Here is a 12,117-nt window from a genome sequence, read left to right as displayed (position 1 = left end):
ATGAGCGCAGACTGCACGAGTTATATGAACACCGACAAGGTGCTGGTCAGCGCTTTTAGCTGCCCACGGGAGGATGGAGAGGCGAGCGCGATCTATTGTTGCGGCTTCCAGGACGACAAATATTGTTGCGATGATCCAAACAGCTTCTTCCCCTACGAGCACAACTACATGTGGTGGCTCAGGTGAGACTGAACAGCAGCAGGCTGGTGGACATTGGCGGAGAACAATGGGGAGTGACTAGACCACCACATTGCCAGGGCTTTTGGGGAGGGCACGCACCCATGATTCCTTAAAAAGAAGTCATTGCCTAGAAGCAGTAGCCCCTTCTCATAATTCAGATGTGTCACGATTACGGAAACGCAAATGCATGGTACTCTGCGTGTGCTCAGAGATGGTATCATTACTGCATGATTTGCACGTTTCTGTGCTGAACCTTGGCACTGAATTCCATCAGAAATTAAATCCTGGAAATAGTGGAACTCTGCTCCACAGGGGCCAACCAGAGTCATGATATTGTACAAATGGATAATTTAAATATAATTTGTAAGAGAGGTGTTCTAAACCAATTCATGAATGCCTAGGATTTTGCTGTGAGTTTGAATTTTTTATGCTGGCTTTAAGTGTACACTGTATAATGGTTGGCAGTAAAACAGCTAGAGTAGGACTGTTCTCTCTTTCCCCCAGCCCCAGGTGAGATAAATTTACAGCATGAGCATCCAGAGGTGCATGCTCAATATGGATAAATATGAAACAAAGTATTCTTAATCATTTGTTTTAAAAATCTCACAACAATTCAGGACCAGGTGACAAAAGAATGGATTTTCCTTCTCTTCCAATGCATATTTTCTGATTGAGTGGCAGCTGTGATGAGTAATAATAGTGACAGAGAGAATAGAACCAGGGAGTAGTGGCTGTGCCATCCAAACTAGAGCTGTACTATTGTGCAGAAATGTCCTCAATTTAATGTCCTTGGCAAGAACTTGATTTGCAGACACATCATATAGGTGGCAGTTGCACGGGACCAGACTGAAGCTAAGGCATAGAAGTGACTTAGAAAACAGTCTTATACTGAATCACGCTATTGGTCCTTCTAGGTCAGTATTGACAAGGCAAATCAGTGGCAGCTGTCCCTGATTTCAGACAAGAATTTCTCTCTGCTAAACCTGGAGCTGCCAGAGGTTTTACCTGGAATCTTTAACATGTAAAGCATGTGCTCTGCCACTGAATGACAGCCCTTCCTTATAAACTTGACCTCTCTATCCCTCACTGTCCAAATCTAAATTGCCCAACACATGCTATTTGCCCGGGAAATAAAGTTAATATTGGCTCTAATACCAGCATATGTACTTTCATACCAGTATATGTATTTTCAGTGGCTTATGTCTATGAGGTCTGTTTACATTTTTTTTCTGCTTATCCATAACTGCTAACTGAGCATAATACTTCATTGATCAGATCCCATACAATTTTTATTTAAAGAAAAGTAACTTTGGAAAAAAGCCATTTTGAGTAGAACCACTTAACAATTGATTTTTCTTCTCCAGATAGAAGAGAAGATTTCTCTTTTTCTTCTCTCTTCTCATGTTTACCCTTGCAACCATGCATCCATGGTTGGGAAAAAGCATGTAGGAAAAAGCACTTTGGGAGACAATTTATAGTGGAAAAATATCTGGTAGGGAAAAGGTTAAATGCCTCAAATCCCCATCCCTAGTTATGTCTTCTTAAACAAAAATAGCATCAGAGGTTTATTACTCAATTTGCATGTAACTTGCAGTTATAGTGGAGACTAGGAATGAGAGACAAAATTGATACTTGCCAGCAGTATTTCAGCAATTGTCCAGTTTTGTGCAATTTAAGATTCTCCACTTTTTATCTTTGTGAATTGTAAGGAACACTTTTCAGATTATGATGAGCTAAAGTGCATCCACCAGTTACATCCCCTACCTATTTTTCTTTAAAATTGTTAGGCTGTAAGCTGTTGCACTTACAATTTACAGTGTAAACTGTTGAACTGAAAGAAGAATTTCAGTGATCAGTGAGTGTTGGATTTAACTACTGAGCAAATCTTAGAGTTTCCCAGAACTCTTTTTCAGACTGGATATTAAGCAAAACAAAGGTGACGGGAGACAAATTTGGGCATGATTGAAAAGCATCCAAGGATCCTGTCATGACCTCAAGCTGAACAAACTGAAAAAGAATTCCATAATCACAGGACAAGTAGTTGCACCTAGAGGTACAGTACTGTATTACCAAATTGGTATTCAAGCTGTGGCAAATGCAAGCACGTTTATCTGTAATGTGTCTTACAAATTGGTCACAAGAAGTCAGTTTCTTTGCCTTGGGGCCCAAGTTGTAATAGGATTTGAATCACTCAAAACAGTTCCACTGAGTGACTTTGTGCAGAAACAGTGGTGACAGAGAAGAACATTTCTTCTGTAGCCATCACTACCGGGGAGAAATCTCTAAAGTAAGATCTGGCCCATCTTCAGTCAGATTCATTGCAAGTTCTTCACCACCATCATATGTTTTTCACCAGCATCGTTCTAGCAGCCTATTTTTTTACTTTGTTGCCTTCAGCTTCCCAGAAAGCCAGGGAACTCATTTTGCTTCACAGAAGAGCAGAGAGCAATCAGGAACAACTGTGTCAAAAGCCCTGGTCATTTCCCTGTTCCAGAGGTCAACCAAGCCCTCAGCGGGGTCACCAACAAAAGCAGTAGGAAAATCCCCTAGAGCCATCAGAAATCCATTAGGATCCATAAGCCTCCTGAGGTAGTGACATCAGCTCGTTCAGCATCTGGGGATGTCTCTGCTTTCTTCAGCCTCTTACACACACACACACACCCCATTTTCTCAGCACTCCATCTCACTCTTTCCTCAGCACCCTGTCTTCTCCACTCATCTTTCTATTGGTTCCGTGTTTTTTTTCTACACATTAATTCCTTGGCCACTCACATCCCTTTGTCTTTTGCTTTTTGCAGCCTTTCATTTTTCTCATCTTAATGTCATTCAACTTTCTTTTTGAACTAGCTTGAGCAATCTTTCACATCTTTGCCTGTTGTGAAAGTGGAACCTGAGCTAACATTTCCTTGCCAGTTATGTATCAAAAATATATAGCTTATATAGATAATTATTTGTCAATTACATATGCCACCTTTTTCCATTCTTTGTGCCATCATCTGGGGTAAGATAGAGCAGTATCAATGAAGGATTGCATTTAATACATTTGCTTCAGTATTAATTGTTGATTTACTCTGGATCTTCATGCTCATATTTACCCTCAATGACTAGGACAATTTTATTCATCAATCATTTTTATAAAGAAAGAAGAACTATTACTAAATGTGGTTAACATTTTTTATTTATTTTAATGGTTTTATATTTGAAGAGAAGTGTTGTTACTTCTGCAGCTAACAGCCCAATCCTATCTAACTCCTCACATGGCAATGCAGCAGCACCAACATGACCTCTGCTGAATCCTGGTCTCAGGAAGTCATCTTGGGGTAAGGGAACACTTGCTCCCTTCCCACAAAGGAAGATCCTATTGGCCCAGTTGGTCAGCTTGGAACTGCCCAGCAGTATCACTGGTACAAGTCTGTATTAACATATTAAGGTGGATCAGGCCCAGGAAGGGAATAAGGATTTAGCAGGCACTGCTGCTGCTGAACGTGCTCCCTTTGTGGATCAGTCATTCTCCCCGACCCATCTCCTCCCTGTCCTGCCCACCCCCAACCAATGGCGGACCTCTCATTATATTGAATGGGGCAAATGCCCTGGGCATTAGCCTTTAGGACCCCATGGAAGCCTCTCTGAGGCTCCCGACGGGGTCAGAAACTGTGCTTCTGTTTTTCCGGAAGCTCAGTTTATAGTGTCGGGGAAGCCTCAGGAAGCTTCCCTGATGCAGCCTGGGGTTGCGTGAGGCTCTGTGACCCTCAGGTGAGTGAGGGGGGTGGATTTGCACATGGGGCGGCAATGGCCCATGGGGGGGCACCATCGCGAAGCTTTGCTCTGGGTGCATGTCCGCCACTAACCCCCATCCTGTTCTGCTCCCTCCTGGCCCCTGTGTGGTTTACCTGAGGCAGTGGGCATCTGCTGTCTGTCACCGTGTAGACCTGGGTACCTGGCCACTTACAGCTTCTAGCAGCAGCCAGGCCCAGTAGCATTGCTAGGGAGGTGCGGGGGGTGCGGACTGTACCAGGTGATGCACACGGGGGGGTGACGCGCACTTGGGGGGTGACGTGCTAAAATTGCGGTGGTTAGGAGCAACCCCATCATGTTATATACCATTGGATGTGGAATTTCGAGCAGAATGCAATGCAAAACACCAGAGTGAAATATCTCCTTTCTATCAAAAGTTATGGCTAAAAAACCATAGAACAAAAAATACATGGAGCCCTATGGAAAGTGAAACTGAACCATATCGCATGTTTACTTGTGAGTAGGCAAACTTCCCTTAGTCTGTCGGAAAGGGCAGGCTGAGAGGAATCCAGTGATACCAGAATGGTCCTGATCCAATTACTGCAGCCCCCAAAAACACCTGAGAAGGAAGTCCCTCCCTCCAAGCAGATAAATGTATTGAGCCCTATGGAAAGCGAAACTAAGCCTCACGGTCGTGTTTACTCATGAGTAAGCAAACGTGCCTTGGCTGGTGGTCAGGCCAAGCAAAGGGGAATGTGAAGCCGCTAGAATGGTCCTGATCTGATGGAACTGGAGCTCAACAAATGCTCCAGAAGGCAGCCTCCCCCCCCCCCCTACTAAAAAGGATCAAAACAGAGGCTTCAGCTGATAAGGTGAACCTTTTTAAGACTTGCAAAGCCAGGTAGATTCTGACAGTGATCCGGTTTAAACAGAAGTTCTTAAATTGAACTGGGCACTAGATGGGACTGAAAACCTTACTAATTTGGGCAGGGGGTGTTATTGCAGGCAGGCTACAGAGGAAATTCACTTGGTGGAACAGGGCTGCCTTCTGCTTATTTAATTATGTTTTTCTTTAATTATTTATTCTTATTTATTTTAATTTGCCTGATGATGTCACTTCCACCATGACATCACTTCTGGTGGGTCTTGGACAGATTGTCATTCTAAAAAGTGGGTCCCAGTGCTAAAAGTTTGAGAACTGCTGCAATAAGGTGTTAGTAAGTTGACACCTGGGGGTGCGTGCACGCGCGCGTGTGTGTGTGTGACACCACTAGTGATCAAAATCACTAAAATCACCATTTGGAGTAATAATACCAGCATGTTATATATCAATCAATATGTAATTTCATGCAGAATGTGTTCTATCTTTGTTCTATCAAAAGGTACAGCCAAAAAACCAGTGGGGGCGGAGTGATGGTACATCACCACACCCATCACCTGGGGTGTTGCCCTGCCCACTGCAAGGGGGGGTGACACGCTGGCATCCTGCACCGGGTGACGCGAACCCTAGTGACGCCACTGGCCAGGACATGCACTCCAGATAGTGCATTTTGCCGGCAGAACACATGATTTATATTTTCTTTCATGAGGGTTCTAAAGGGCAGTACAGTTATTTTAATTAAGGCCACTATGATTGCATTATTTCTTCCTAAAAATACACTTTTAGGAAAGTGTCTAGATTTTCATGTAAGATTTTGAAATGAATATTTTTTAAATGAATGAAGTTCATTGTTTTTAAAAATTGTTTGTGTAATAAAAGATTTGTACTCATGACTTTCATTACTTTATGTAAATTAGAATCCTATCTCATATAGAAATATAATGCTGTACCCCAAAATAGTAAAAATACTGAATACTATATACCAAGCTACTAGCGTGGCCCTAGACTTCCATTGATGTATTACAGTCCTCCACGTCCAGACTAATGTACCAGTGGGATGAAACATGAAAACATTAATGTCTGCCATGTGACACACAGGGACACACCTAACTGGGACTTGGGCCGGCCTGGGAGGGTTACAAACATGCCGTAAAGCACATTTGCACCTCCTCGGGAGGAAGCCAGGCCGGCACTCACAGAAGCACCGGCTTGCGGAGGCTGATGGAAGCCTCCGCGCCAGCTTCCCCCAGCTCCTTGCGTCAGCTCAGACGAGCCAACGCAAGGACAAAAAGTAGGTGTGAGTGGGGGGCGGGGAGGATGAGGGAGGGAGGCGTTCCTGGGTGGGAGGAGGGAGGGAGGAGGGGGCGGGGAGCGGGAGGGGGGGCTGGGATCCGGCAGTTATGCTGGATCTGAACTCCCACCCCTGGGCTTCAAGCCACTCCACTCTTCTTGGACTTGTGCCACCTCAGGAGGTGGTGCAAGTCCGAGGAAACCCATAGGCACAAGTGGCCCTTACCTAGGGGTAAGGGGAAGAGTTTCCCCTTGCCTTTGGCTAAGCTGCTGCTGGCTACAATCCTGCACTGGATACAGCGCAAGCCTCCTGGCTTGCCTGTTCCAGTGCAAGTTAGGATTGCACCCACAGAATTCCAAGTTTCCAAATTTGAGAATCTCCTTAGAAAAAAGGAACACACTTTTGTACAGTGGGGCATTAAGCTTGCAGCAGTGGCATACCAAGGGTGGGATGGGGGTGGTCTGCCCCAAGTGCTAGCAGTAAGGGTGTGCTTGTGTTGCTTTGAATATTGGGTAGACTTGGACTTAACCCAGAGTATCTTGAGGTGGAGACCACATCTACCCTTAGCCTCAAACAGCCAGTGGTCCTGGCCTCCACTATGGGTGGGTGTGTGAGTTTCGATGTGGAAGTCTACCCATGGCTTTGAGTGGCCAAGACTGGTCAGTGAGAGTGGTCTATATGTCAAATATGCTTGGTATGCCACTGGCCTGCAGTGATATCCTATCTGCCTTCCCTGCACACAGGATAAACTGGAGCAAAGAGTAGAGCAAAGAGTACTATATTTTTTACACAATGAGATTTGTCATGCCTGAGATTTTTCTAGGCATACTTCTCATAATACTGACATAGTGTTAAAGTACCTGACTAAGCAGAGGAAACTGACCAAGTGAAGCCAAATAGTAGGGAAGAGATTGCTGGTAGCAGTCAGAGAAGTGGAGAAGTTAAACCAAAAAGCAAACCGAAGCAAAATGTTGGCCAGCCTGAAAGAGCTGGGATGCTTCAGAACATTGCTTCCAGCAGCAGCATCAACTATATCTGAAAAAGCAGTTTCAGGATGGAGATGCTAACTAATGTGAAGTTTGGACACAGTGTAACTATTTTGGCATGACCCATTACTGTGAAACCTGTGCTGGTCTTCTTCTGACTCAGTCTTGTTTGGGTGCTGTGCTGATGTCGCACGAGTGTTGGCATGGCATCTGTCATATCCTAAGCCCATTCTTGCAGTGCCACACCAGTTGTGCACTGATACTACTTGCTATGCCTGCATTCTCCAGCAATCTGTTGCCAACACTGCTCATTTACATGTACACAGGTGTCTTACACGTGTCATGCACACATACACAGATAACTGAAATTGGGGAAATTAGCAAGTGAGGTCAAATTCAGCAGTGTGACAATATTTTGGATCATTGGCATGAATGAGTGGTGCAAGCAATCTCAAAGTGCCTCAAAATTAGGCTAACAGTAACCACATGACAGAGCTTTTTCAAAGAAGATAGAGTTTATTAAAGAAATCTAGATTCCAGTAGAAGGAACATTTAATTTCAGGTACTTTGCTTAAGAAATCCGTTACAGAGTTTAAAAATAGTAAGAGAGAGATACTTGCAAATAGCTTTTGGAAATTAGGAGTTAGGTAGAGAGAGTAAGCTTTGGGGGGATGAGAGAGAGAGAGAGAGAGAGAGAGAGAGAGAGAGAGCTGCTATGAAGATAAAAAGGGGGGGGGGAATCACCTATCATAGTCATCTGCAAAATTTGAGTGCAAAGTCTTTTGTGAGCAGCAATGCAGGGGTGTAAAATTCTATTTTCCAGAGGAGGAAAACACCCAAAATGGAGGAGGCTTTCTTACAGGTGAAAGAAAACCTCCAAGCACAGCATGGACACCAGTTTAAAAGTGACAAAAAGTGGAGGAAAAACCTCAGCGCACACCTTATTAGAGTGTGAGAGAGCTGGTCCTGTTCAAAAATAGAGGTTCCTGCTGGGAGAGAAACCTCAAGACATCTTGCTGGAAAGAGAGATGGTTCTCATCTGCTTGCTAGAGCAGGGGAAGGTACAGGACTTTATAAGAAGGAAACAAAGGTTCAGTCCTTGTTTCTTCAGGTTCAGTCTGAAAAACAAAAGGGATTCAGATGAGTGTTTGTTCAGCAGTAGTAACAGTAGTAGCAGTAGCAGTAGTATGTTGGAGTGCCTAGCATTTGCCAAAAGGGAGTAGAAGCTCCCTGCTCTTAGCTGTTGCTAAAGAAAAGAATGATTAGTCAACCCAATTGATGGCAGAGACACGTGATAATCTTGAGGGGTCAGAAGGTGAGAGGTTAGAGATATGAGGCAGATATACAGCAGCAGTACATTGTGGCATGAAATTCCTCATCCATCCACCCCTTTGCTTATCTGTGTGGGATGCATTGTCCTTCCCCTGTTGGAATGGTGAGGTAGAAGATTCTCTTGAGTGTTTTTGTGTAGAATCCTCCTTGGGCAGAATACTTGTGTGGGGCCCCGGGTTGCGGGGGACTCTCCCGAGTTGTGAGAGACAGCAGTGGGGCACTGGGGGTTCCATCTCCAGGAGCAACGACCCGGACATCAGGGCCTCAGCAAGGAGTGGGGGGGGGGGAAGGGGATTGCGTCACCCTGGTCCTTCTCCCCACCTGCTGGGACTTCTGGACTCCCAGCAAGTCCTGGCTCACAGACAGGCCAGCTTCTGCCTTTACCTGCAGGCAGTGTGTTCCCCCTGGGTCTCCCCCAGGTAAGTCAGGGGGATTCTGACAACTTGTAAGAAGAATTCTGAGAAGACAAGAGTTAATGAATGATCTTGCCATACATACTGTGAGGGACAAGAGACTGTGCAAAATGCTTCAGTTGTGTGGTACATGTCCTTTCACCATCGTTCACATAAAATTCCCCTTTGAAAGACCAGAGAAGTATAGACAAATGCTGTGCACCTGATAATCTGATCTGTAATTTCTCTGGCAGGGGCTGTAGTAGGGGGTGAGTGTGGTGTGATTGGTTGCCAAGTGTGATCTGTATCCTATGCGCTGTCAAAAGTAAGTGGGCAGGGCAGGGGTGGCAGGAGGTACAATTTTCTGGTGTTTTTCCTTCCCCAATGTTCCTTAGGGGGTTACTCCTATCTACACCAGCTCAGCCACTGGAGTAGCATTTTTCTGGCAGAGGGGGCATGTCCATTATCTGCAGAGAGATGAGGTTATAGTGTATATCCACCCTTCCTCCTCCCTAATATGTCCCTCCTGCATCTTTTTCACATCACACCCCAGTCTCCCTGTTTTGACTTCTCTGCCAGTGGAGATAGGTGGCATCTGAGTGACATCAGCCTGGTGTTTTTCCAATGAACCATAGTGTCCATGGTGTGTCCATCAGCAGGTGGACTTCTACATTGGCAGGTGCGTCCTTGTGCTAGCATACATGAAGATACAATGGCATTTCTCAAGGATAGGATCAGGATTTTATCCTACCTGGAATAGAAGCAATTAGCATAGTGATTCCCACAATCTTCATGAGAAGTTTAGGTGCCTCCCTGTTGCAGCATCCCCATTTCCTGCAAAAGCAGTGTAGAAGTGCCCCTACTCTCTGTGGCTATCCCTTAGTTCTCTTAATAGACTTGAGCCAGAGATTAGTATGTTATATATAGACCTTGGAGATTTGGATTCAGATTTCTATTCAGTCACAAATCTGAGACAAATGTTTCTCAGCTTCAGTTCCTGCTCAGAAAAATGAAAATGATGTTTAAATAATTGAAAACAAGGTTGAAAACAAGGTTTCTCATTGTTTTCCAAGCTTCATACCTTGGAATATGCAGGCATTCCCACACAAATCTTTTTTTTAAAAAAAGGCAAAGAGAAGGACTTCACTTAAATCAATCTTACATGTATTGAATTGCATCTGCTTCAAAGCCTAGTCTCCTGATTTATACATATTTAGCTAAGAACAATGTCAAACTCAGTAGACAGCACAGTAAAGCACCTTGGATGTGGTCTATATGTCTAAATAAAGTCAGACACAGTCCAATAATGAATTACAAAACGCCTCAGTTCCCATGAGAACATTCAAGGCACATTCCCATGCTGTCAAAACATCTGTCTTCTTTCATGAAAAGCACATAACTTTCTCTGCTTTCCAATCAAGGCCTTTGCATTTGACAATGCTCTTGGGCTAGTCAGCACATTAAATTTCATTGCTTTTTCTTTTCTCAGTATTGGAGCACTTGTTGGCTTGTCAATCGCAGCAGTGGTCTTGCTGGTTTTTATCATCACTGTGTGTGTTCTCTGTTACTTGTTTATCAACACGAAGCCCTGCAACAAACTGGATTCAGGATTAAACTTAAGTTTACGAACAGCAGGTAAGATCACCTTATTCAACAAGGAATTTTCAGAAGTTTCCTCTGGTAAAAATAATTCAGTAGAACCAGCTTTCCTTTCTACCTGAATTTTAAAGTATCTTTGAACTAGGGATCTTCAGGTTCTAGCACTGCAAGCCTCTCTAAATCAAGAATAATCCCACTGAGCCTGCAAAGAACAGATGGCTCTGGCAGTTGCTCCTAGAATGGGTGGATCAAGAGAAGAGAGAGTGTCCAGCAAGGGATGCACCCCAGGAGAACAAAAAGTCCACAGGGTCTTACTAGTCATTCAGCATAAGTGTGGCTGAATGGAGCAGGGAAATCATAGGCCAACAAAGAGGTCTCCATATTGTGCTGGCTGCAAAAGAGAGGGAGTGGATTCTTAAATTGTCAGAAGTCATAAGAATCAGAAAAGGCTGGGTTAGGTGGAGTTAACCTCACCATTAGTTATTGCCTCTGTCTCTCTTAGGAAATTCATATGTGAGTGACAAACTGACCAGCACAGTGTCTAGAACTGGAAGGGGATGGTGCAAGTTTGTGTGGGAAATGTGTGAAACATGTTTGTTGTTTCTTTGCATCTTCTCTTTTCAGTGTCTTTTTCCTTCTTTGACCTCCTTCCCTAGTAGCAGAGGTTAGTTAGTGTGTCCTGAAAGCAACCAGAGCAGCATTCACTCCAATCCAAACTGCATTACTCTAATGGCGGCTTTTGCCATAAGGCACATATCAGCCATTGGGTAGCCCAATCCGGATTGGAACCAGGGCCGGATTAAGCTAATGCAGGGTCTGTAGCAAATGTTGTAAAGGGGCCCTAAATATTTTTTTTTAAAGCATAAATGTTAAAACATAAATTATTTACTTACATAAGCTAAGTAAACTAAGGGTGCAAACTCAACCTGCACTGGTACAGACACGCCACATGTCCTGCACTATATCCAATGCAGGTTGGGAGGCAACTGGAGGTCACTTCAGGCTAAGGGGATATTTTCCCCCTTACCCTATGTAACACCTCAGCCTGCTGTATGGTGCTACTTGGATCTGCTCCAGCTATTTAGCCAGTGGGTGCAAAACCGAGCACCTCTGTAAGGCCGCCGGGGGTTAGGATACAGCATGTGCTACTGCCACTGATCTCACCCCCTCCTCATGCCCCCTCATGCCCCCTCCTCACCCCCAGAATGCCCTTCCGCTACCCTCTTTCTCCCCTCTGTGCTGCTCGGTGCAAACCTACCTTCCTTAGGGCGCAATCCTACCCTGCGCTGGAACAGGCAACCCTAGAGGCTTGTGCTCTTGTGTATCCAACACAGGATAGGGTCCCAAAGCAGCTCAGCCAGAGGCAAGGGAAAACTTTTCCCCTTACCTCTGGGTAAGGCACCCTGGCTCCAATGGGTCTCCTTGGACTTGTGCCATCTCCTGAGGTGGCACAAGTCTGAGGAGAGCAGAGCAACTTGAAGCCGCTCCAAACTCCCTGGGAACGGGGGTTGGGATCCAGCATAAGTGCTGGATCCCAGTTCTGCCTCCCGCTCCCCACCTGTCCACTCCCGGAATGCCTCCCTCCCACTTCCTCCCTGTCTCCTCCCCACCCATCCCAGAGCCTTGCGTTGGTCCAGCTGGGCCGATGCAAGGATTGCTGAGCAAGCTGCCAGAGGCTGGATTCAGCCTTTGTGTGTGAGCGCACCTCTGTGTGCCAGTGCG

The 12,117-nt window shown here is 45.0% G+C and overlaps 1 protein-coding gene across 1 annotated transcript; it reads left to right on the top strand.

The window, feature by feature from the left end:
- Window positions 1–11,051, top strand: SHISAL2A (shisa like 2A). Its single transcript, XM_066624612.1, has 3 exons — window positions 1–182; window positions 10,286–10,431; window positions 11,020–11,051. Exons 1-3 carry the CDS (start codon window positions 1–3, stop codon window positions 11,049–11,051), a joined length of 360 nt encoding a protein of 119 aa, XP_066480709.1.
- Window positions 11,052–12,117: the final 1,066 nt, after the last annotated feature.

The sequence above is a fragment of the Tiliqua scincoides genome, chromosome 4 (assembly GCF_035046505.1).
Source record: "Tiliqua scincoides isolate rTilSci1 chromosome 4, rTilSci1.hap2, whole genome shotgun sequence".
Lineage (NCBI taxonomy): Eukaryota > Metazoa > Chordata > Lepidosauria > Squamata > Scincidae > Tiliqua > Tiliqua scincoides.
Note: the sequence above shows the minus strand (reverse complement) of the source record. Positions and strands in the feature narration are given on the sequence as shown.

Coding starts and splice junctions, on each gene's coding strand:
- SHISAL2A (XM_066624612.1), top strand. CDS start 1: ATGAGCGCAGACTGCACGAGTTATATGAACACCGACAAGGTGCTGGTC. Junction 183..10,285: donor AACTACATGTGGTGGCTCAG/GTGAGACTGAAC, acceptor TTCTTTTCTCAG/TATTGGAGCACTTGTTGGCT. Junction 10,432..11,019: donor CTTAAGTTTACGAACAGCAG/GTAAGATCACCT, acceptor TTCTCTTTTCAG/TGTCTTTTTCCTTCTTTGAC.